Source organism: Chionomys nivalis, chromosome 1 (assembly GCF_950005125.1).
Source record: "Chionomys nivalis chromosome 1, mChiNiv1.1, whole genome shotgun sequence".
NCBI lineage: Eukaryota > Metazoa > Chordata > Mammalia > Rodentia > Cricetidae > Chionomys > Chionomys nivalis.
Genome location: NC_080086.1, coordinates 34158187 through 34181759, shown reverse-complemented (window position 1 = coordinate 34181759; position 23573 = coordinate 34158187). Strand labels below are relative to the sequence as shown.

The 23573-nt window shown below is 42.0% G+C and overlaps 1 protein-coding gene across 7 annotated transcripts in view; it reads left to right on the top strand.

Moving 5' to 3' along the window:
* Positions 1-1742: 1742 nt before the first annotated feature.
* Positions 1743-23573, top strand: part of Washc2c (WASH complex subunit 2C) — a 48664-nt gene continuing 26833 nt past the window's right edge. For 4 of the 7 annotated variants that reach the window (XM_057764943.1, XM_057764954.1, XM_057764934.1 and 1 more), the window contains exons 1-15: positions 1743-2024; positions 2640-2804; positions 6034-6096; positions 8038-8211; positions 11173-11266; positions 12053-12114; positions 13406-13453; positions 14334-14441; positions 15521-15602; positions 16746-16805; positions 17562-17677; positions 18087-18147; positions 19337-19396; positions 20181-20363; positions 23178-23305. In XM_057764943.1, the coding sequence (XP_057620926.1) occupies positions 1902-2024; positions 2640-2804; positions 6034-6096; positions 8038-8211; positions 11173-11266; positions 12053-12114; positions 13406-13453; positions 14334-14441; positions 15521-15602; positions 16746-16805; positions 17562-17677; positions 18087-18147; positions 19337-19396; positions 20181-20363; positions 23178-23305 (1527 nt within the window). In that variant the 5' untranslated portion in view covers positions 1743-1901. The remainder of the gene's footprint in view (positions 2025-2639; positions 2805-6033; positions 6097-8037; positions 8212-11172; positions 11267-12052; positions 12115-13405; positions 13454-14333; positions 14442-15520; positions 15603-16745; positions 16806-17561; positions 17678-18086; positions 18148-19336; positions 19397-20180; positions 20364-23177; positions 23306-23573) is intronic. The other 3 variants (XM_057764925.1, XM_057764917.1, XM_057764908.1) reach the window with 3 other exon arrangements.

Here is a 23573-nt window from a genome sequence, read left to right as displayed (position 1 = left end):
AGAGGTAAACTCACAAATCAGAATCCTCTGCTTGAAAGGAGAACAGAAACTGAATCCAGCAACCGGAAAAAGAGAGCAGATGCATGCTCCACAGCGGCTTATGTAGTATAAGAGGCCACGCCCCAGTGGGCGGGTAACCACTGGCTGTAAGACTTCCTACAGCAAACAATCACACTGTGACCATCACAGCAATGCTAAGGTAACCCTGGCCTTCACTCCAGCTCTAGTGGCTCACTGCAGGCGATGCTAGGGAGATGCTGTTAACCCTAACTTTAGTAGTAACCCCACCCCTCACCCTCTTTTCCATTTCCTACTTTAGAGTAGCTCCATTGGGATATAATTTGTATAATAAAATTACTCTCTTTACGATACACATTTCGAGAGCTAGAGAGATGGCTCAGAGATTAAGAACACTGCTTTGCCAGAGGTCCTGAGTTCAATTCCCAGCAACCATCTGTAATGAGATCTGGCACTATCTCTTGGAAAGCATATATATAATAAATAAATTAATTAACAAAAAAATACACATTTTGAGACTCTTTAGCGTTTTGAGAGTTGAACACCATCACCACAGTCTAACATTTTTATTACTTCGAAAAGGAATCCCATACCCCTTATGCCCAGTAGCAGTCAACTCTCAATTCCCATCTTCCCTCAAGCCCTGGCAACCACCAACCTACGTCTCTCTGGGTTGATCCGTTCTGGACATTTCATATATAGAGAATCATATAATCTGTGCTCATATGTGACTGGCTTCTTGCAGTTAATGTCTTCTAGGTCAACTCATGTCCTATCATACATCAGCACTTCATTCCTTTTTGGTGAATAACAGGCCATAGTGTGGTTTCACGTTTTGCTCATCCATCCATCCATCCATCCATCCATCCGTTGATGTACATTTAAGTTCCTTCTACTTTTTTGGGGTATTGTAGATTAACGCTATTGTGGACATTCTTGCACACAATTTTACCTGAGCATGTTTTTATTTGTCTTAGTTTTATACCAAACAGAAATCTTTAATGAGGTGACCACAAAGCAAAATCCAAAAAGAAAAACAGGCTGCACAGGGGAACTAATTCGATCTAGAGTAACCAATCACCATATACCAGATACTATAATCATTTCTGGCAAGAAAAATATCTTCTTTTATATGTGAAAGAAAGCTCAGAGATGCTAAGTAATATGTTCATGGGCACACCAAAAGGAAAGATATGGGGTTATTGCCCGGGCAAGAACAGCTCACAAAGGGGAGTCTGTACTCACCAAAAGCACTAGTGGGTAGCCAGAGGAGTTTTGGATTTCTACCTTCCTTTTTTTTTTTTTTTTTCCTGTCTGTGGAAAGTGGCCTTGAATCTGACCTGAAGTAAAAAACTTAAGCGGATCCACACTGTGAATTGAAACCAAGTGGGTCAGCAGCTGTACCACATTTGAAGGTCACTGAGTCTCTGGGTCTGTCACACACCATTTGCTTTTTCAGCAAAGTTGCTAAACAGCAGGGAAGTTGCTCTCCGTCCACCTTCTTGCCCTTCTTCCTCCCACCTGGTAGGCCACAGGATAGCGCTGGGCCCACTGATAACCACCCATCTTTTTCACATCACTGGAGTTGGCCGCCTAAGCATTTTGTCTCTGGACAAACACACAACACACATCTCAACTACTCAGGAGCTCCAACTCCAGATTCCTCTTAGAGGCTGCGCTTCCAGTCACGTGCGGGCACCACCACGTGATGCGGACCACGTGATCCCACAACGCCGGGTGGGCAGTGTGATAGAGTCTCCAGTAGTGACTTTCGAGCTTGCTGAGTGGCAGTGTCATTGTGGTGAGGACGGCGGCCCTGGAAGGCAGGGCAGGAGCCTCTTCCACCCCAGACTCAGTGCTGCTTCTCGTCCTTACCGCCGCAGATGAACCGGACGAGCCCCGACTCGGAGCGGCCTCCGGCGTCCGAGCCCGTGTGGGAGAGGCCCTGGTCGGTGGAGGAGATCCGCCGCAGCAGCCAGAACTGGTCACTGGCGGCCGACGCCGGCGTGAGCGCAGGGCCCTGGGCCCAGGGAGGGCCAGAGCTGCGGTTACCCTGCAGCCTAGGGGAGGGACACCTTCCTGTACTCAAGGCGCAATCCTACCCGGGAGGGACGGCCCTGCCCAGCACTCTGCAGCGCAGACGCGGGTTTCCTTCCGTGCTGAGCCTTTTCAACCTTGCCCTCCACACCATCCTGCTGTCCAGTACTGTCTCTGCCCTGTTCAAGGATTGCTGTCTCTACGGAGGCGCTTCTGTATTGGAACTGGGTTAAATGGGGCAACAGATATTCTTGAGTAGGACTCCACACTTCGGAACGCGAGAGCTTAGAACTTTCAGTTTCACAGTTCCATACAAGTAGGATTTGGCGTGTTTTGTTATGCTACACTTAAAATGTGGTCTCTGGGGAGTGAGAACCGAACAGGCCTATAAATCCCTCTAGAAAAGTGATAACAAGTGTTTGTGGGCTGGATGCGCTTACCTGATGAGCTTTCTTAATGCTTTTCGCTGTCACTGGACTCCAGAAGTAGCATCCCTTCTACATAACACCTGGAGAAAAGGAAAGGGTTCTTTGTTTTGCCCCACATGTAATGTTGATACTTCTGTATGTTCCTTTTCAAAACAGCTACTACAGTTTCTACAGGAATTCTCGCAGCAGACTATCTCCAGGACCCATGAAATCAAGAAACAGGTGGATGGATTAATTCAGGAGACCAAAGCGACACACTGTCGTCTGCACAATGTCTTCAATGACTTCCTTATGCTCTCTAATACCCAGTTCATTGAGAATGTGAGTTCTTTCAGTACATCTTATGTAACAAATAATCCCTTTCGGAGAGTAAGAGCCAATGTAATTTGAGATGATAACTAGGTTCTCTTCTAAGTTTTGGCAGATAGCTTGGTTCTTGGTGGCTGAAGCTCCTTTCTCTAGAATCAGTGTCTTATATTAGTCAAATTTTTGGCCTTTCTAAACCAAAAAATAAAAAATCAAAAACCAAAAATACTACGGTAAGGTTTGCCTCACTCGGTTTTTCTATTTTTAGTTTTGAGGGTGATGAACAGTTGGGCTGAATTGTGTGCCTCTCCAAAAAGCTGCTATGCTCACTGGGTGAGATCAGTCATGTACCTGACTGTTTGAGCATCACTTTTGGCTTCAGTTACTGATTGGGTCCTTTATGTTTTGATCAGTTTTGTAAGTGGAGGCAGATGTATTTTGTCCACGACAGTTTTCTTACCACGGCTGAATCTGTGACAGAGAATCAGCAGGCAGCATGTGGCCGTGCTTTAACCAAAGCACATGTGAGTTCTGCTTTCATAGTGAGTTTCTGTGAGCTGCTAGGAATACACAGGTTTAGTAAAGCTCTGATAGAAAAGAAGCACGTCTTCCTGGAGCCGGTGGAGCAAAGGGAAGACTGTTATGAGAATGGGGGAGGGGGAGCTTAGTTCACATGATCAAAGAATGTCTTTCTGAATTCATTTGTGAAAAGGCATTTTCTGGAGTGGGGGAAGGCTTTGTTTTTTTTGTTGTTGTTGTTGGTTTTTTTTTTGTTTTTTGTTTTTTTTGTTTTGTTTTTTTTTTTTTTGTTTTTCAAGACAGGGTTTCTCTGTGGCTTTGGAGCCTCTCCTGGAACTAGCTCTGTAGACCAGGCTGGTCTCGAACTCTGTCTCCCGAATGCTGGGATTAAAGGCGTGCGCCACCATCGCCCGGCTGTTTTTTATTTTTGTTTTACTTTTGTTTGTTTTTTGCTCATCTTTAGTTCTCACTGGTCTGGAACTTGCTATGTATACCAAGTGTCCCTTGAACTCACCTTGAAGTTCTCACCTCTGCATCTCAAGTACTGGGATTACAGGTGTACAGCCCTACACCCAGCAGTGAGGAGAGAATTACTAAAGTAGGCTGTGTCCTGAAGTTGTTGGGTGTAAAGTACTAGACATAATTTCCAAAATGGTTCAGATCATAGAGCTCATGATTTAGGATTGTGAAAATATCAGAGTGCCACGTGGGCTGTCGCTGTGGCATGTTTGCATAATTTCAGAGCTCTTACTAAAGTGCCGTACCTCACGTTCCATCGTGTTTGAGACATGGGATATTGCGAGGGCTCTTTGTTTACTACTGCATGTGCTGGACTAGCACAGTAGCGGGTCTCAGATCCAATCAGAAAGCAATTGGCCATCACCAGAACAGTCATGCCATTCAGGTTGGTACTGTTGTACACAGTGTCTACCTCTGGGGAAGACATTGCTTACTATTTATTTCCAAGATATTACTTGCATAGTATCTTCCAGGTCTATGAAAGTTATCCAGCAAAGAGGACATTGCAGCCTGTTTCCAGTCAGATTTCTCTATGTACCACAACCAGAGTGTTGTGTCCTCAGCAACAGGGTCTTCCCATGTAGTTCTCATGGGCACAGGTTGATTATTCTTGATCCAAAATGAAATGAGGTGAAATCTGGAACTTTTGTGCTTCATCTTTAGATTTTGTATTTTCTAATTAGGGATATTTGTAAAGTCTTTGCAGATATTCTAAAAATCTCAAATAAAAAACCAGATAAGCAGTATTGAGCTTGTATTATCTTTTTTTAATTTTTTTTTTGAGCTTGTATTATCTTAACAATTTTTAAGTGACTTGGGGGAGTTTCTTTTCAAAAGTGCAGCTCAGTGTGTTTACATGTAACCATAAACCTTTGAAACCCTATAGTCTGATTGCAGAGCGTTTTCATTGTTCTCTTATATAAGTTAGGGTTCTCTAAAGGGACAGAACTGATAGGGTGAACATGTTTATTAAGAGGATTTATTAGATTGGTTTGCAGGATCTCATCTAGCTAGTCCCAGCAGAGAGTTGAGAGTGCAGTAGCTGTTCAATCCAGGAGCGTGACTATCCCAGCAATCCGCACCTGGTGCTGGAGGCCTGGAGGATTGCTGGAGAGCCGCTGATCTTCAGACCCCTAGCGTCCTGAAGAAATTGTTTCTAACGTTAGCAAGAGAATGCCTTAACAACCGGATAGATGAACTTGCCAGCTAGAGTGAGGACACGTGGGCAAAAGCAAAGTTTCCTTCTTCCATGTTTTTTTTATGTGGGTTGCCACCAGAAAGTACAGTCCAGATTCTGAGTGGCTCTTCCTGCTTTAAATAATAAGATAAATTCCTCACGGGATTGCCCAGCAACTTGAGTTTTAGTTGATGTCTAATATTTAGTTGACAATATTAACCATAATACCCACTTACGGATTGTTTTTATAACAAACATGTTATACTCCAGTTGTTAAAAAAAATTGCAGTGAGTTTCCAGAATGACAGACTTGTCTTGTGAAAGAGGTTCTTCCTTGGCTGTGCATCTTCTGGCAGATTGTTGGTGAATTTGCCCTTTTTTTCTTTGACTTATATGAGGTAACTATAAAAAAAATTCAGCCATTTTAAGCAATAAAATAAAAGTAAATTTTACCTTTATCATATTTTTTTATTCCACTTGTTAGGGTATTTATCTAGTTGGTAAGTTTTACCAGTTGATATTGGCAATGGTCTTGGATGAATATACCTGTACTGTGGCCCTGTTAGAATTATGCATTAGGTTAAGTTAAAAAAAAAAGTGTACCAATTGTGATCATAGTAGTTTCAGAACTCTTTGATTAGCCTTATTTCTCAGTCATTCATGTCTCTGTCTAAAATTTAACTTTAGGTGAATTAACTGTTGTTCTTAGTTATTCATCCATGACCCTTTGGTAGTGGTCCCAGTTGTTTTTCTGAAAAGCCATTTTCCTCTTTTTAGGAATTCTTCTTTGTGCTGGGCAGTGGTGGCGCACGCCTTTAATCCCAGCACTCAGGAGGCAGAGGCAGGTAGATCTCTGTGAGTTCCATGGTCTACAAGAGCTAGTTCCAGGACAGGCTCCAAAGCTAAACAGAGAAATCCTGTCATGAAAAACAGAAACAACAACAACAAAAACTCTTCTTTGTGTTGAACTTTCACGTGTGATTCCATTCTATGCTTAACTATGTAAAATGAATTTGCTTCCTTACTTAGCGGGTGTACGATGAAGAGGTGGAGGAGCAGGTACTCAAGACCGAGGCAGAAAAATTGGAGCAGGTACTTGTGTTCAATCCTTCTTTCCTTGAATCACTGACTGTGAGAAGCAATAGGGGGTGATGTGGACCGGGACCATCCTTGAATCACTAACTGAGAAGCGATAGAGGGATGATGTGGGCTGGCACCATGCTCCTTTGGCAGTGGGCCAATAGAACTCTTGCATTTTTTTCTGAAGCTTAGCCTGTTAATATATAGATGAAATTTGACTTCTGGCGTAGAGCAGAGCAGAGGTCATAGAGTAAACAGCACAGGATTGCAGGCCACAGCCTCCTTCTGCTTCCTCCCCTTTTCTCTCCCTGTCTTCCTCTCCTCCTTTTCCTCTTCCTACCCTTTAAAGATCTAGAAGTCACTCTTCTCAAAGTTCACACAGAAAGAAGTCACATGCACTGTATGAAAACAGGGAGGTTTCCTAAGGTTTGGGCTTTGGGAAATGAATGTAACAGAAGTGAGATCTGTGAAGACCCAGTTTCCCCAGCCTTTGTGACTGTTTTAATCTTGTGTTTTCAGATCAGAATTAGATAGTAAGGTAAATAGAGGTTTGGTGCATACACATTTGAGGACCCCATGGGCACTACAAGGTGTGTTGGGACAGCGTGGACTGTACAGTGAGCAGTTGTGGACTCTGTCACAGAAATGCAGGAACTGGTGACTTAGCACACTTGCTCTCAAGTGGTTTCCTTGTCTGTTGAGGCCATAAGTGGTTGTTGATCTGAACTGCATTGCATGGTTGGTGTTTTGGAAGTTCACACAAGAAGACATTTATTGTTAAACTAGTTAGGGAAACCTTCAAGGATGAGATTTTATACAGATTAAAAAAGAATGATCAAGTAAAAGTCAGTGGGTAGGCCATGCCAACAAGAGAAAGCCATGTGCTAAGGTTGTTGCTTTGTTCTGGTTTAGTACCAGGGATTGCACATAGGGCCTCATGCACATTGTGCAAGTTTCCTACAACTGAGCTTCACCCCCATGGACTGGGTTTGTGGAACTTGTGGAGGTTAGGAAAGAGAAGGAAAGGAAGGAAGTCGCTGAGGGCTGTGTGCTTTGGAAAGTGACCAAGGGATCAAGGAACTGCAGTTCTCACCTTTTATTCTGGAGCTTACTATGTGATCTGTGCATACACATCCTTGCTTAGCCCACACTGGTATCCACACCTAAGAAGGAGATTCTGGGCCTTACTTTCGTGTGCTCTGGCTAGTACTCCCTCCTCTTATTCAGACAAGCATGCATTTGAGTATGTTTATTGTGGAAGTCACTTTCGGTCAGGTCTGACTTCCTCAGAAAAAGCTAAGTTAGTTGGAAAGGTTAATATTTTACCAGAACTATTAAGAAGCAAAGCTGTTAGATTGGCATATTAGAAACCAGCTGTGGCTCTTCTTGTTCCTGGCATTTTTAGGAAAGTGAGTTTTATTTTTAATAGTACTCAATGCATTTGCTCCTCAGTAAAATGCAGTAGTGTGGTTATATCAAGCCAGCATTACATTTAAAAGTAGGTAGTGATATGTTTGCTGTGCACCACAGGACTAGAGGAGTAATTTATTGGCAGAGTGTTTGCCTAACACACCTCAGACCCCAGGTTCTATCTCCATTAGCCTAAAGATCCGTAAGAAAGCATCAGGCTCTTCCTTCCTTCCTTCCTTCCTTCCTTCCTTCCTTCCTTCCTTCCTTCCTTCCTTCCTTTCTCAAAAGTATTTTCATAGTCTCAGGTTTGGTTTCTAATTTAAATGTTCCTCTGATTTTCTAAACGGAAAATTTGGAATTCTAGAGTTTAAGTGGTTTGATGGATGTCCAGGAAGCAACAAAACTGAGATTTCAAGCTTGTACATTTACTCCAAAGTCTGTATCAGAAAGTGACTATTAACATTTTGAGTTAAAAGTTTTGGAGGAGGGCATGACTTTAGGGTTTGTGTATGGGAGACACACTGAAGAACATTCTGTTTGTAGGAGAAGACTCGGGAACAGAAAGAGGTAGACCTGATTCCTAAAGTCCGGGAGGCTGTGAACTATGGACTACAGGTCCTGGATAGTGCGTTTGAGCAACTTGACATAAAAGCAGGGAACTCAGACTCTGAAGAAGATGATGCCACTGAGCGGGTGGAACTGATCCTTGAACCAAAGGTAAAGGCATTCAGTTACAATGTTATGTCTTGACTGTTTTGCCAGGCATGGGGTGTGTAAAGCATGGGCATTTCCAAACTGACCCCTTACTTGACACACTGAGCATGTCAGTGGTACAAGGCAGGTGGAAGCTGCAGGGCAAACCCCCTCCTCTTCTAGGGTGTTTGGTATAGTCTGTGGCAGAGGAGGCATTGATGTGAGCAGCCATCCCCAGAACCCTGAGACGAAACTAACTTACAGCTGAGATGTTAAGGTGAAGGATGAGATTTTTAATTAGAATTGGTTAGTTTTTAAATTTTATTGTTATTTTTTGTTTTGTTCTATATTTCTAGATAGGGTTTCTCTGTGTAACAATTCTGACTGTTCTGGAACTCACTCTGTAGAATTTGTAGCCTCAAATTCACAGAGATCTGCCTGCCTCTGCTTCCAGAATGCTGGGATTAAAGGTGCGTGCCACCACTGCTTAGCCAAACTTAGTTTTTTAATACTTGAACTTTTTCATTGATGTGTTTGTATGGGGGCGTGCATGTCCCATGGCACAGGACTGAGAGAGGACAACTCTGGACTCGGCTCTCTCCTGACTTTACGCAGGTCCTGGGGATTGAACTCTAGCTTGCAGGCCTTTACCCGCCTAACCATCTGTGGCTCATTTTTATTTTAAAATGTAGTTTCGTTTGTTTTTAATTTTTGGTAAAAGAAACATATATTTATCTTGTACGTGTTTTGAAATATTCATTTGTTGTAGAATGACTTATTCGAACTTGTGTATATCTTGTGTATTCATTCATGGTGAGAATACTTAAAATTGTTCAATGATTAAGAAATACAATGAATTTTGTTAATTATAGTCAACATGTTGTATTGTTGTCTCTTAATCATATTTCCTCTAACTGAAGGTTTTTTTTGTTCTGTTTGAGATTGTAATTTAATTACAATGTTTCTCTTTTTCTTTTCCTTCTTATAGTTCTCTTTTCTTCAAATTCATGGTCTCTATTTTCATTGTTTTAACTATTTATTTGTGTGTGTGTATTTGTTGTTGTTGTGTTTGGTTTTTTGAGACAGGGTTTCTCTGTAGCTTTGGAGCCTGTCCTGGAACTAGCTCTTGTAGACCAGGCTAGCCTTGAATTTACAGAGATCCACCTGCCTCTGCCTTCTGAGTGCTAAGTGCTGGAATTAAAGGCATGTGCCATCACTGCCCAGCTATGTGTATATATATTTTTAATGTTTCAGTGCTCTGTCTGCATGTATGTCTGCATGCCAGAAGAGGGCATCCAATCCCATTATAAATGGTTGTGAGCCACCATGTGGTAGCTGGGAATTGAACTCAGGACCTCTGGAAGAGCTATTAGTGCTTTTAACCTCTGAGCCATTTCTCCAGCCCCTGTTTTTATTGTTAATATATACCTATTTATAACCTGTTGATTCTATATATTATTACTTGTATGTATGTGATCATTTGGCATTGGACAACCTCTCCTCTCCTAGCTTTCCTCAAATGCTTGCAGTTCTCTGTGTAGGGTTCAGGCCTTGGGGGCTTTTCCCAGTGCAGTTTGCCACGTTCGTCGGTGTTGGTGTCATTCTTGTTTAGCTCATGTTTGGGCCACATGAAGTTTTGTCCTCATTGACCAACCTCTTTCCCTTTTGTTCCTAGTCTTTGGATTGGGGCTAGATGAATAGGGAAGCTCCCGAGGAGCAGATATTCTGTGCTTAGGAAGACTTGAGAAAGGCATTTGTTGCTTGGAGTGTTACAGGTAAAGCCACCAGGAACTTCCTGTACAAGCTTCCTCTTAGAAGTTAGCAGTGGGTCTGGGGAAGTTAATGCCGTGAAGTGTGAGTGTTCTTTCTCATCCCCAGAAGTGAGGCTGTGGCCATGGCTGAATGTCTCAGAGGGACAGCCAGCCTTTCGTAGGTGGGATGCTTTCTTGGCTCTGAAGTTTGACTTAACTTTATGTTGCGGGTGGGTGCTATGGATCCCTTCGTTGCTTCTATTGCTTTGTCGCCTGGCTTTACTGTGTCAGTGTCACTTTGTAGATTCTACCGTGTCATCAGCTGGGAGTAGGGGTGACAATATTTTTTTTCCTCTGTTTCTTAAGCTACTGTTTTCTCCCAAACAGAGATCCTCCTCAGTCTTTGAACGACTTACTTTGCTATGCTAACTGTAGATAATTTGGTTAGTGCCATTGTCTCATACTTCCTTTTCTTTATGGCTACCTAGCCAGACTTCTTTTTGCTCTGCTGAAGGCTTCAGAAATCCCTCCCAGTTCCCATTGTGCCTTGTCTTGTTCCCTCTGCTCCATTCAGTCTGGATTTGTCTAATATTGTCTCAGCATCTGATAACATTTGGGTTATTTCCTTGTTTCTCTCCAAATTTTGGGCTATTATCAATGATTCTCAAATAAGTATGTGTTTTTATATGTATGGTAATATTTAAGCAGTATTGGTCAGCCAAAGAATTAAAGAATTTTAAAGATGAAGTCTTGGCTGGCCTAGAACTTGCAGTATTGCTGCCTTTGCAGAAGATAATTTCAGTATGTAAATGTTGTATGTTTACAAAGGGAGGCCCACCAGTACTGGGCTTTCTGTTTGTTTGCTTTTGTTAGAGTAAGGGGAGGTAGGTGTTATGGCTTTCAGGCTTCTGGATTTCCATCCTTAGGCCTCCTCTGTAACATTTTATTGGGAGGTATATTCCTTGATTTGGTTACTGCTATAAACCTTTCACAGGCATTGCTAGTGTCGTTATTGCTGAGGTATTTGGGGAGGAAGTCAGCTTTGCCTTGTTATCTTTACCTAGGACTTAATGTTTTAAAAATCAAATGTTTAACCTTGCCGTGTTTTTTATTTTCTACTCTTATTTATTACCTTAGCTTGTTTGAGATAGTCAGATGCAAGAGAATGTCTAGTAGTTCTTGCCTTTATTTTCACCCCATGTGTTTAATGGCTGTGCCCTTTCCTTCCTTGAAGGATCTCTACATTGACCGCCCCTTACCCTATCTCATTGGGTCAAAGCTCTTCATGGAACAGGAAGATGTAGGGCTTGGAGAGCTGTCCAGTGAAGGTACTCTTTCTCACCAATATTTTTGTCATGTTTAACGTATCTTTTGTGTTAAAATAATTTCAACTTTGTATTACTTCCACGAGCAGTGGAGAGAGCAGTAGACCCTCACTGAGGCTTGCCGGCTAATGCTTTACTTGGTGCTTTCATTCTCTGTCTGTATATCATAATCTTTCTGACCCTCCATTACCCTAGTGTTCTCTGTATATTTCCTAAGAATAAGGACATTTTCTTAACCACACTGTAAAGTGGTCAATTTCAAGAAATTTTGCTGTTACTCAATCTTTCGTTATATTCACATTTGTCTCTTGTTCCATTTCTGTCACCTTTTCTGGTCTAAGACTTAAAGCATTTAGTTGTTAAGTTGCTCTAGTCATCTTTTATTTTAATTTCATTTAATTTTTTTGTTTATTCAGTTTCTGTATGTATGTATGTGTGTGGACAACCTAGGGAGTCCTCTGTTCTGTCATGCGAATTCCAGAGACAGACTCCAGTCATCAGGACTGGTGGCAATTGCCTTTACCTGTTATCACTAGTCAACTTTTAGTCTGATACAATTTCTTCTCTTTTTTGTAACCTTGACATTCATGTAGATCGAGGCTAAGTTATGATTTTTTTTAATGCATGGGAAGTACTTTAAAATTGTATTATTAACAAAAATGGTTTCATTCTATTAAGTGGCAGCAGCTTCATCTAAGTCTCTTTGAAGCTGTTGTGCCTGGCATCTTTGAGAAGGAACTACGGGGATTTTCTGATAACTTGGTGTTGATGTTTACTTCTTCCCGACAGAAGGCTCTGTAGGCAGCGGCCGGGGAAGTATCGTGGACAGCGAAGAAGAGAAAGAAGAGGAGGTGAGGACATGGTATAACCAGGTCACCGCAACAAAAATCTTAGGATGTGTGGAGCAGGCTGGGCATGTAATGTGCTTCAGAATTAGTGAACACTTCATAAAACTGAAGGGTCAGAAGCTGAAGTGTTTTCTTAGGGTTGAAATTTTTTTTTGTAATTTGTACAGAGAGAAGTAAGGGAAACTGCTTTGATCTCTTACCACCACCCACCTGCCCTCCTTTCTTTCACACCCCATTATATTTTGCAGAGAGAACAGCTTAGACACTGTGCTATAGCCTCTGCCTGAAACTTAGTCTTGGAATATGTCCTTCTTGAATAATCCTGCAATGAACAACTCTTTAAAACGTTATTATTGTTATTACTAGTGTGTATGAACAACTTTAAAAGATTGATTATCATCATTATTATAGTCATATTGTGTGTGTGTGTGTGTGTGTGTGTGTGTGTGTGTGTGTATGTGCAGGTGCCTGTGGAGACCAGAAGAGGATGTCAGATCCCCTGGACCTGGAGTTAGAGGCAGTTGTGAGCTGCCTGATATAGGTGCTAAGAACTTAACTCTAGTCCCTTGCAAGAGCAGCATACTGTCTTTACCGCTGAGCCACCTCGGAAGCCCTTGAATACTTTTCTAAAGCCTTCTAATCAAATCATCTAGTGTCTTAAGTCCACAGAGTAAAATCCTAAGAGTCTGGGGCTCTGAGTTGTTCCTTCAGACAATGAGAATGAGATTCTAAAAGGAAACCATTTTGTGTACCCGATTTCATTTCTTAATTGTTTTCTCACCCACCCCTCTCCTGCATGCCTTCTCCAGCCCTGCAAAAATCCTAGCAATAGAAATAAGCTTGTCATTACTTTGCTATAGATAATTATCCGCTGAGTCCTTTGCTTTTAGCTGTCAGTGTAGCTCTTTATCAAATCAGTGTAGTAAACTCTGATGTTCAATTCTTGAACTTAATGAAGTAGTTATCCTACTAGAGGGAATGCGGAGATTGTAGTCCAAAATGTCAAGCAACCCAAACCAACCTTCTGATTTCATTAAATGATCTTTCATAAATCAGAAGGTTAGAATTGGGAAATACAAGTGATATAATGAGTCATTAGAGCTATTTAAATGAAACATAAAAATTATGGCAGCTAGATAACTCTTACAGTATTGCCAGTCATTCATCTTGTCTGCTACTCATGCTGGCTGAGTCTATGAGTATAAGAGCTTTTCCTCTTCCTCACACAGTCAGCTTACCTCAGAGACCTGACATGATCTTTTCTGTATTAACAGCAAAACATTTTTACCCACAGGAATCAGATGAAGATTTTGCCAGCCGTAGTGACAACGATCAAAACCAGGTAAAGCTCACGTATTGAAATGAGTTCATTTTAAAGCTTTAACTGAAGTATACCATGTATAATAAACTTCCTTGCACTAGGGCTTGAACCTATGCTCTCAGGTGGGATTGGCAGGCTCTGTACCATATTTGTACTCCAAGTCTTCTAAATGACATTTGGATGCTGTAGTGAGGACTTTTCATGTCACTGCTAGTTTTCTCTTAAGTATGTCATAGGCTTGCCACCTCCTTTGGGTATTACCTTTTCCAAATTTTTCTTCTTTTTAATAGCTCCTTTAATTATCACTTCCTGACCTTGTTAGGACTAATTTACATTCCCCTGATAATGAATACTTTCAAAATTATTGTACTTTGCTTTGGTATTTTTGATCCTGTATTCTTATTTTAAAAAGTAAAGGCAGGCAAATCTCTGAGTTTGAGGCCAGCCTAATCTACAGAGCAGGTTTTAGGTCAGCCAGGACACTACATAGAGAAACTCTGTCTTGAAAAACGAAAAGCCAAAAGTAAATCCTCTTTCTTTCTTTCCTTCCTTCCTTCCTTCCTTCCTTCCTTCCTTCCTTCCTTCCTTCCTTCCTTCTTTCCTTCCTTCCTTCTTTCCTTCCTTCCTTCTTGAGATAGGTTTTTCTGTGTAGGCTTGGACGTCCTAGAACTCACTTTGTATACCAGGCTGTCCTTGAACTTACAGAGATCCACTTGTGCCTCTACCTGCTTGGATTAAAGGGATGTACCACCACCACCCGGCTACTTTCTAAAAAATAAGTTGGGTGGAGTATGTGTTCTTATTGTGGTTACCTTTTTAATAAAGGGAAAGGTTAGAAATCAGCAGTGTCTCCTTTCTAGTTTTGTGACTTGCATCTTGTGATTCTGCTTTACATTCTCAGCATAACACACAGATGAGTGATGAAGAAGAGGATGATGATGGTGACCTTTTTGCCGATTCTGAGAAGGAGGGGGATGATATTGAGGACATTGAGGGAAATGCTAAGTCTGTAAGTATAGTTACCCTTGATGAGGTCTTAGAAGTGGTGTTTGCACTTTGCTCCTTAATTTCGCCATTTGTATTTGTGGTCGTCTCATCTTACATCATACCTGTAATTTGTGTGTAGCCAGAAGTAATGGTGGATGACTTCCTTGCTTGCTCTCCCCCTTATTTAGAGTCAGGTTCTCTCACTGAACCTAGGGCTTACCAATTCAGATGAATTAACTGGCCAACAAGCCCGGGGATACTCCTGTCTTCGTTTCTCGGGCTCTGGGATTACACATTGCCACTTGCAGCTTTTGGTGTGAGTGCTGAGGATCTGAGCTCTGATTCTCATGCTTGTGCGGAAAGCACTGTACTGACTGAGCTATCTCTGCAGCTCCCGTTTCTGTAATTGGATTTTTTTCCTTTAAAAGATTTGTCTTATTTTTTAAATGTGTTTTTGGTGTGTCCATGTAACTGTATTTGCACATGTGTGTGAGTTCCTGGGGAGACCAGAAGAGGTTTTTGATTTCTTGGAACTGGAGTTACACTGATATAGGTCCTGAGAACCAACTTTAGGTCCTTTGCAAGAGCGGTGAACACCGTCTCTCTTGTTCCTTCATTTATAGTTTTATAAATAACAGGAAATAGCCCTGTGTCTCCAGTTGCCTTATGAGTGCTGCTTTCTCCTAATGCTAAGGAGTTTTGTAAGTCAGCTCATTGGGGTATATTTATCTTCAGAATTTCAGGGTCAGATACTCTCCCATCTCCTCCATTCATTCGTGTTTGTTTTCTTACCAAGATTTTTCAAGTATTTTAAAAAGTAAAGAAAGGAGTCTCTCTCCTTTTAAAGGGCTGTTTTGTAGATTCTGTTGCGTAGCTGAGCTCTATAGGTTCCATGTGTTTAAATTCATTGATAAAGTCCTGTTTTTGCACGTGTATTCACACACATAAGTAGAACTAACATAAACCTTAAGAAAGAAAAAAGCCTTGTTTTGTTTGCAGTTGGATTATTTTATGACTGTTGATAAAATTTTGTTTAGGTGTCTATAAGTAAGCTGTACTAATTTGTTAGAAAATAGTAATTTTTTTTCTTCTTTCCTGAAGAAAAGACCTACGTCTTTTGCTGATGAGCTGGCAGCTCGGATCAAAGGCGATATCTCACATCAGCTGAAAGAGGAACAGATAGGTGAGTTCTGAGGGCAGGTTAATGGGGTACTTGGTTGGAGGCTTTCGTAGTCTGCTTACGTGTGCTTGCACATGTGTTCTCTGTTTGTCTCTCTGTATTTGTCTTTCTTTTTCTTTTTTGGAGACAGGGTCTCATATATTTCATGATGACCTCAAATATGCAGTGCAGGCAAGAGTGGTCTTAAACTCCTGATCTTCCTGCCACCTTCTTTGAGTGCTGGGATCATAAACTGAAGCCCCCATACCCAAATACGGGGTTCACTAATGTTAGGCTTGCGTTTTAGTCCTTGGTCTTTTGCCGTTTTCTTGGACTCCTTTTTGTTGTTGTTTTATATTTTATTCATTTAGCTGGGGTGGAGGCTGAGTGCATGCCTTCATGTTTTATGCAGAGTTGGTTTTCTCCTCCCTCCTTTTGCCTTGTGGGTCTGGTTGTCAGGCTTGGTGGTAAGCACTTTGACCCTTTAAGTCAGTGGTTCTCAACCTTTCTAATCTGCAGCCCTTTAATATAGTTCCTCAAGTTGTGACAGACAACTATAAAATTATTTTTGTTGCTACTTCATAACTGTAATTTTGCTACTGGTAAATATCTGTGTTTCTATGGTCTTAGGTGACCCCTGTGAAAGGGTCATTTGACCCCTAAAGGGGTCATGATCCACAGGTTGAAACTCATTGCTTTAAGTTATGTTAATAGCTCTTAAGTTCTGCTTAATAATTAGATGTTCTTGGTATCCTATTCCCATCCCCAGTACATGTGTTTGTCTATGTAAAGTCTTACATGCATGAAATAAATTTGGGAACCCTAGAGGACTGTAGACAGCAGATTGTGAATCCATGGCTTAACAGTAACTCATAATTTTGTCTAATAAAAATGCACTTTCCAGTGCATTCTAGTTATTTAACAGAATAAAATGGTAGAGTAATTTTTTCTTTAGCATAGTCCTGGTATGTACATGACCTGACAGTCTTCTGCCTTATAGGGACACTACCTTGAGTAAGAGCTCTGATGGAGCTGAGATATGAACTTGAGGGTCCTGCTCTTGGCCTGTGTCATGAGGATGCAGACTCGAGCAGAGAATCAGTACCTGTTTAATAAGAATGCTGTGTATTGTCAAAGCTATGAAAGTCTCATAGATCTTGTGCTTAGCAGATGGAAAAGCTCAGAAGACAATGAAGGAGAAGAAGGAAAGGAGAACACCTACAGATGGTAAGTCCTTCACTTAGGAGCCTTCATGTAATACAAAATTCTCAGGGTCAAGCACTGACAAATAGGTTGTGTCTCCATCCACTTTCTTAAACCATCTGAAAACATGCTCTAGGGTGTTAGCATGGAAGAAAGGCGAGTGTGGAGTAATGCTTGTGAGTTTTGGAATTGCTAAAGTAGCTATTGCCTGTCTTTCTAGACTTTTGTTAGATGTGTAGTAATTATGGGTTGGTAGAATTTTCAGTAAAGATTGTATATGGCCCTTCCATATTAAGTAGTGACATTTATTGTGCTCCCTTGCCATTGTCTCCATCTCTAGGATTATTTTTCTTTTCTCTAAATCTTTGCATGTAGCTATTAAGCTATACCCTTGCTCCATAGTAAGCCATTCTAAGCCTAAAGAACCGCTGTTGTCTCCAGATAGTGCTCATTTGAGAATGTCAAATACTCCTTGTGAAGTATGGTCTCCTTAGAGTCCACATCAACACTGTATATGGTATAGAGGCAACCCCAAGAATTTGGATTGCAAACCCCTTTTTACCCCCTCATCCTTGTATGTATCAAGCATAGTCTTGCTAGATAACCCAGGCTAGTTTCCTATGTAGCCCAAGCTGGCTTCATTCCCACCTCGCTCACCCAGGCTGTCCTTGAACTTGGATTCCTTTTATCTTAGCTTCCGGAATGCTGGGGTGACAGGCAGTGTGGTACCACCTTGCACACCCTTTTTAACACTCCCTGTGCAACATTGCTTTCTTACAGATGAAGAGGACATCTTGTTTCCACCCCCCACGTTGACTGATGAAGACTTCTCACCGTTTGGCTCTAGAGGTGGTCTCTTCAGGGAAGGACAGGGACTTTTTGATGACGAAGATGAGGTGAGGTTGGCAAATGTGCAAAACTCTTTGATCTGTGTCCTTGCATGTTTTTATTTGAGAAAAGTAGCTTCCTATTAGTTACTCCTTTTATTTTGGGGGGGAAATTGAAGTCAGAACCACAGAGTGAGAAATATTACATATCCTGATGTCCTGATGATTTTGATATGAGGAGAGGCTGTGAGAGTACCAATAGTGATAATTACTTGAGTTACTGATATGTTATCCTCTTCCATCTTTTTATTTGATTCCTGACAGGCCCAGATTAAGTTCATTTTGCTCTAGTCTGAACTTTGTGGCAGTTTCTTTGGCAGGACAGTAATACATAGTTTCAAAGTATATAATTCTTTTCAGAAATCTAAGTTCAGCCTTGCTTATCTCTATTTTAAATTATCCCATGCCTTACCACAAGCAGAGTGACCTCTTCAGGGAAGCCTCCCGGGATCGGCAAGCACAAGCCCCTGTTAGTGACGGTAGGTTTGGGAGTGACTGCTTTTTCCTTGCATGCTGTCCTAACTTGCTTTCTATTGCTGTGATAAATGCTGTGACCAAAAGCAGCTTGGGGAGGAATGGTTTAGTTCATCTTCCAGCTTAAAGTCCATCCGGAAGGGAAGTCAGGGCAGGAACTCATGGACAGCAGGAACTGAAGCAGAGGCCATGGAGGAGTGCAGCTTCCTGGCTGGCTTTCCAGGCTCATATGGATGTTTTTCATTCTCTCTCTGGACCATCTAGCTATGGCTGGCACTGCCCACAGTGGGCTGGGCCCTGCACCTTCATCATTAATCAAGAAATTGCTCCATAGACTTCCCTATAGACTACTCCAATGGAGGTAGTTTCTCTGTAGAATTGTTATTTCTAGACAACTCTAGCGTCTATCAAATTGTAAAATAGTGCCAGCAAGCATGTTCTAAAGCTCTTTCTGCTGGGAGACTGAGTGCCTAAAGTTTTATTTTTGTTAAGCTGAAAGTTGTGTTTGCCTTGAAACAGTTGAAGACAGTTTACCTTGGCCAATTTCTGTCTTAGGTACAGACAATAGTACCGTCTTCAGACCCACATCACACATTGGCCTTTTAGAGATTGATAAGAAAGTAAAATAGTGTTTGCTGGCTTTGATGAGGCTAGCTTTACTATAATTACATTTAATTCAAGGGAAAATTGCTTGTGTTGAGTGCATCAGTTGGTCATCAATATTTCCTTAAGGTAGCATCCATCAGAATTATCTATAGGAATTTTTTAAAAGCCCAAAGTATTTTTTAAGAACTGCAGTTTTACCGGGCGGTGGTGGCGCACGCCTTTAATCCCAGCACTCGGGAGGCAGAGGCAGGCAGATCTCTGTGAGTTCGAGACCAGCCTGGTCTACAAGAGCTAGTTCCAGGACAGGCTCCAAAACCACAGAGAAACCCTGTCTCGAAAATCCAAAAAAAAAATAAAATAAAAACCTGTTTAGTCTTGTGCCATATTGCATATATTCAAGAGAAGGTGTGGGCTCTTTCTATTTCTGAGACAGTTTTGCTATGTAGTCCTGGTTGGTCTGCTGCTTACCATGTAGTCCGGATACAAGACTGTCCTCCTGCCTCAGCTGCTCAAGTCTTGTGTTTATAGGTATGTCCTACCATGCTCAACAACTCTGGTTAAATGATTGACCTTTCTTCCTTTTTATAGAATCTTCATCCCCCAAACCTGGAAAGAAAATCCCAGCAGGGGCTGTTTCTGTATTTTTAGGTAACAGGGTTTATTTCTTGTGTGTGTATTGTGTACACCTGTGATGTGAGAAGTGGCTGCCTGTGTGTGTTGAGGGAAGATGACAGATGTCCTGCTCTGGGCTTTCTGTTATTCCCTTGAGTATGGTCTCACACAGGACATGGTCTAGGCTGGTGGCCAGTAAGTCCCTGAGAACCTCTCAACCCCCTGCCACACTGAGATTACAGGCACAGGTACCAGCCACACCTTGCTTGTTTTTTGAGTTCTGGGCATTTAAACTGAGGACCTCATGTTTCCAGAATAAACACTTAGCTGCTGAGCCATCTTCCCAGTGCTCTTTTTAAGAACTGTATAAAATTCCATCTTGTCACCCTTTATAAGGACTGGATAGGAATTAGGAGGTACCCAGGAGTCCTAGAAGGCATTGTGGTGTTTATAAGTAGCGCTTATTAATGATGATATGAGCTCACATCCTATCTGAATTCAGAGGTGTTGGGGCTGGGGATGTGGTGGAGCGGTAGAGCACTTGTTTTGTATGTGCCTGGCCTTAGTTTTCTCTCCAGTTCTGCAGAGGGCTGCAGGTGTGAAGGAAAGGAGAGAGGAAAAGAGGAAAGAAGGAAGAAGGAGTGAGATTGGGGCAGGGGGAGTGGCCAGACAATCTTGCATTGTGGTTTAGTTCTCCAACACTAACACAAAAGTTACTTCATTTTCTAAATGGTGTTTTGTGGATGAACCTAATTCACGAGTGGTTCTGTAGTTAGGAGGCTCACACCGGCTCATAGCTCTGATTATCTTCCATCCACAGGGTATACTGATGGATCTGGGTCCACCTCTGCCCCATCACTGAAGGAGTTCCAGAAACATGAGCAGCCCATTCCAGGGAAGAACCCACGTCTGCCAACTGCTGGCCTGTTTGATGATGATGATAATGACGACGATGATGATAACAACTTCTTTGTGCCATCTCGTAGCAAACCTTCCAAGACTGGTATCACTTTTAGGCTAATTCTGGGAACTTAGAGAAGAATATTGAACTTGCGGGGCAGTGGTGGCACAAACCTTTAATCCCAATGCTCCACCATGAGGCAGAGGCAAGCAGAACTCTTGAGTTCAAGGCCAGGACAGCCAGGGCTATAGAGAAACCCTTTTGAAAAAAAAAAACAAAAAAAAACAAAAAGGAATGCTGAACTTAAAGGGACAGGACTCTTCACATTCAGTGTCTCTTGCAGTTCCGGAATGTCTAGCTGAGCACTGCTTAAATCATGCCATAAACTTGGGGATTCCTAACAGGCCAATCCTTTCTGCATTGGAAACTAATTTTTGAGGTTAACTTCTTTATATGGAGCCTAATTTCTTCTCCTGTTTCTATTCTCAAGGTTTCTGCTTCTGCCTTTCAAATTATAGACAGAAGTTTAGTCATTCTTCCTCCTAGCAGCTCTGGGTAATTACACAAGCAGAACATTGCAGTGGCTGGTTGCTTAGTTCCCACCTTCTCTTCTCTGCCAGATAGCTCAGTTTATCCTTGGCCTTGTCCCCCGTAGCATTTCTGGTCTATTATTTGCTCAGTGCTCTTCCCGGTCTGTCTTTCCTATAAGCACTTTGGTTTTCAGTATGCAAATGTGTCTCTTCCCTGAGGCTGAGTGGTTCTGGGGTGGGGCCCAAGAGCCCACATTTCTAATACTCTCTTAGTTACAGCCTCAGCTCTGAGTTCACATTTGAGGGACAATACTTAACATTCATCAGGCGGTGTTCTAGAAGAGAAGAAGGGTAGATCCTGAGGTGCACACAGGCTCAACGGTTGGACAAAGGAGAAAATGGTGTCAGGAAAAGATGAAACTAGAATGTGTTAGAACATGATGCCGATAGGAAACTGGAGAAATATGCAGCGGGCTCAGTGGACAAGTAAATGGTGATAAGCGAATGTAGAAGTGTCTCCTTCAGCCTGGAAGGGCTCTCGACGTCTTAGCAGACATTTCTACAAACCTTACTGATACAGAACCCATGCCTTACTGATACATGACTGTGCTCAGGGAACAAGAAGTAGGGAACCACTCAGGGTTTCCTTAGTCGGGAAAGCTGTGGTCTTTCTGTTTGCAGAATTGCTGAAAAGAATGAGTGTAGTGGGAGCTGCTGGCTGTGTTTCTGCCACCCCAGCTCCTGGTCCTGGCTAGCTTATGCCCCAAAATAACGACACACAAACTCTATTCATTTAAACACTGCCTGGCCCATTTCTATTCATATGTGTAGCACCCCAAGGTGCGCTTACCGGAAAGATTCTAGCCTACATCCATCCTGGGTCGGAGCTTCATCGCGCCTGCTCTGGAGAGGAGAGCATGGTGTCTGTCTCTCAGAGGAGCTGCCCTGTATCTCAGCTCACTTCCTCTTCCTCCCAGCATTCTGTCCTGTTTACTCCGCCCACCTAAATTCTGCCCTATCAGATTGCCAAAGCAGTTTCTTTCTTACTTAACCAATGAAATCAACAGATTGATATATGACACTCCCACATCAAATGAGGGGCTGGAGAGCTGGCCCAGAGGTTATGAGTACTTACTACAAAGTCTTGGGGACCAGAGTTCTGATCCCAGCACCCATGTAACAAGCCTGGAATCAAGTGCATGCCTGTAACTCCAGCTCGACAGGGACTGAGATAGGATCACTGTGGTTTGTAGGCTTCCAGCCCGGTAGAGAAAACACAAGCCCCAAGATCAGGAAAAGACCCTGCCTCGAAGGAATAGGTAGTGTTAGGACACCTGACATGCACAGATACACACACACCCAATACATGAGCATACCCACACATAAACACATAAATTTCCCCATACATGAGCATACCCACACACAAGCACATAAATAAATCTCCCCATATGTGAGCATAGCCACACACAAGCACATAAATAGTCCCATAAATGAGCATACATACATGCAGATACATAAATGAATAAGTAAATATCCTCTATACTTGAGCATACACACATGCAAACACATAAATGAATATATCCCATACATGAGCATATGTAAACACATAAATTAGTAAATAAATATCTCCCATATATGAGCATACACACACAAACACTTAAATGAATAGATAAATAAATAAATAAATGGATCTCATAAAAACAATGAGGTATTTACTTTTTCACTTGGGAATATTCTCTACATTAAATGGAATCACAAATGGTAGGGCATTTTGCTCAGATTATTTAAAATTTGGTCTTATGAATAGCTGACATTAATGCATGAAGTAGTGGGAGATTTAGAAGCACATATACCGAACTCTTCTGTCTCTTGTGTGGCTGGGCAGGTGTGGAGGAGGGGAATTCCAGCATTTGCTTTCATCTATTGCTGTATAGTTTGGTTTTTAATAAAAATAGGAGTCAGTGTTCCCATTTTCTTCCTAGAACTATTCACTTTTTGGCCCTTTAGAGTGATCTCTACTCTTTAGTCCCATCTTAGATGCACTCAGCATAGGATGTTTCTGTTTGGATAAGGGTGTTGTTCAGATGGTCAGTGTTTATCATGCTTCGAGTACCAGGGAGATGGACCTAGGGAGAGTAGCTCAGTGGCAGAGCATAAACTGGCACCTAGCCCTCCCTGGTCAGTTCTTGGAATTGCAGGGAAAAAGAGAAAGAGCATGGCTCCGATTACTTTGTATTTCTTTGTAAATGATCAAGAAACAAGTTGCCTTTCATATTTACTTTGGGAGAGGTTTTTTTTGTTTTTTGTTTTTTGGTTTTTTTTTTTGTCTGAATTTTGCAGTAGGATTTTGATGATGATGTAATTTTTGCTGTGGCTTTTTTAAAAGACAAAACCAAATCCACTGCCCTTATCTTTGATGATGAGGAAGGAGATCTATTCAGAGAAAAAGCAGCGGCTTTGCCAGAGACTTCCTCCAGTCACACAGATGAAAACACAACACGGGCAGATAAAACGGTGAGTAGAAGCAGATCGTGGTACTGGCCTGGGCATATTACAGTAGTGGTTTATCTGGATCTCAAAGGGATGTATTGTTCTCATTCATGTTTATTGCTTTGGTTTGCTTTCTGTTGCTGTGATAAACACCGACTAAAGCAACTTAGGGAAGAAGAGGCTTATTTGGCTTACAGGCGTAGTCCATCCTAAGGGGAACACTCCAGAGAGGGCTGTGGAAGAGTGCTGCTGTCTTCCTTGTTTTCACTGACCTGCTCAGCCCCTTTCTTAC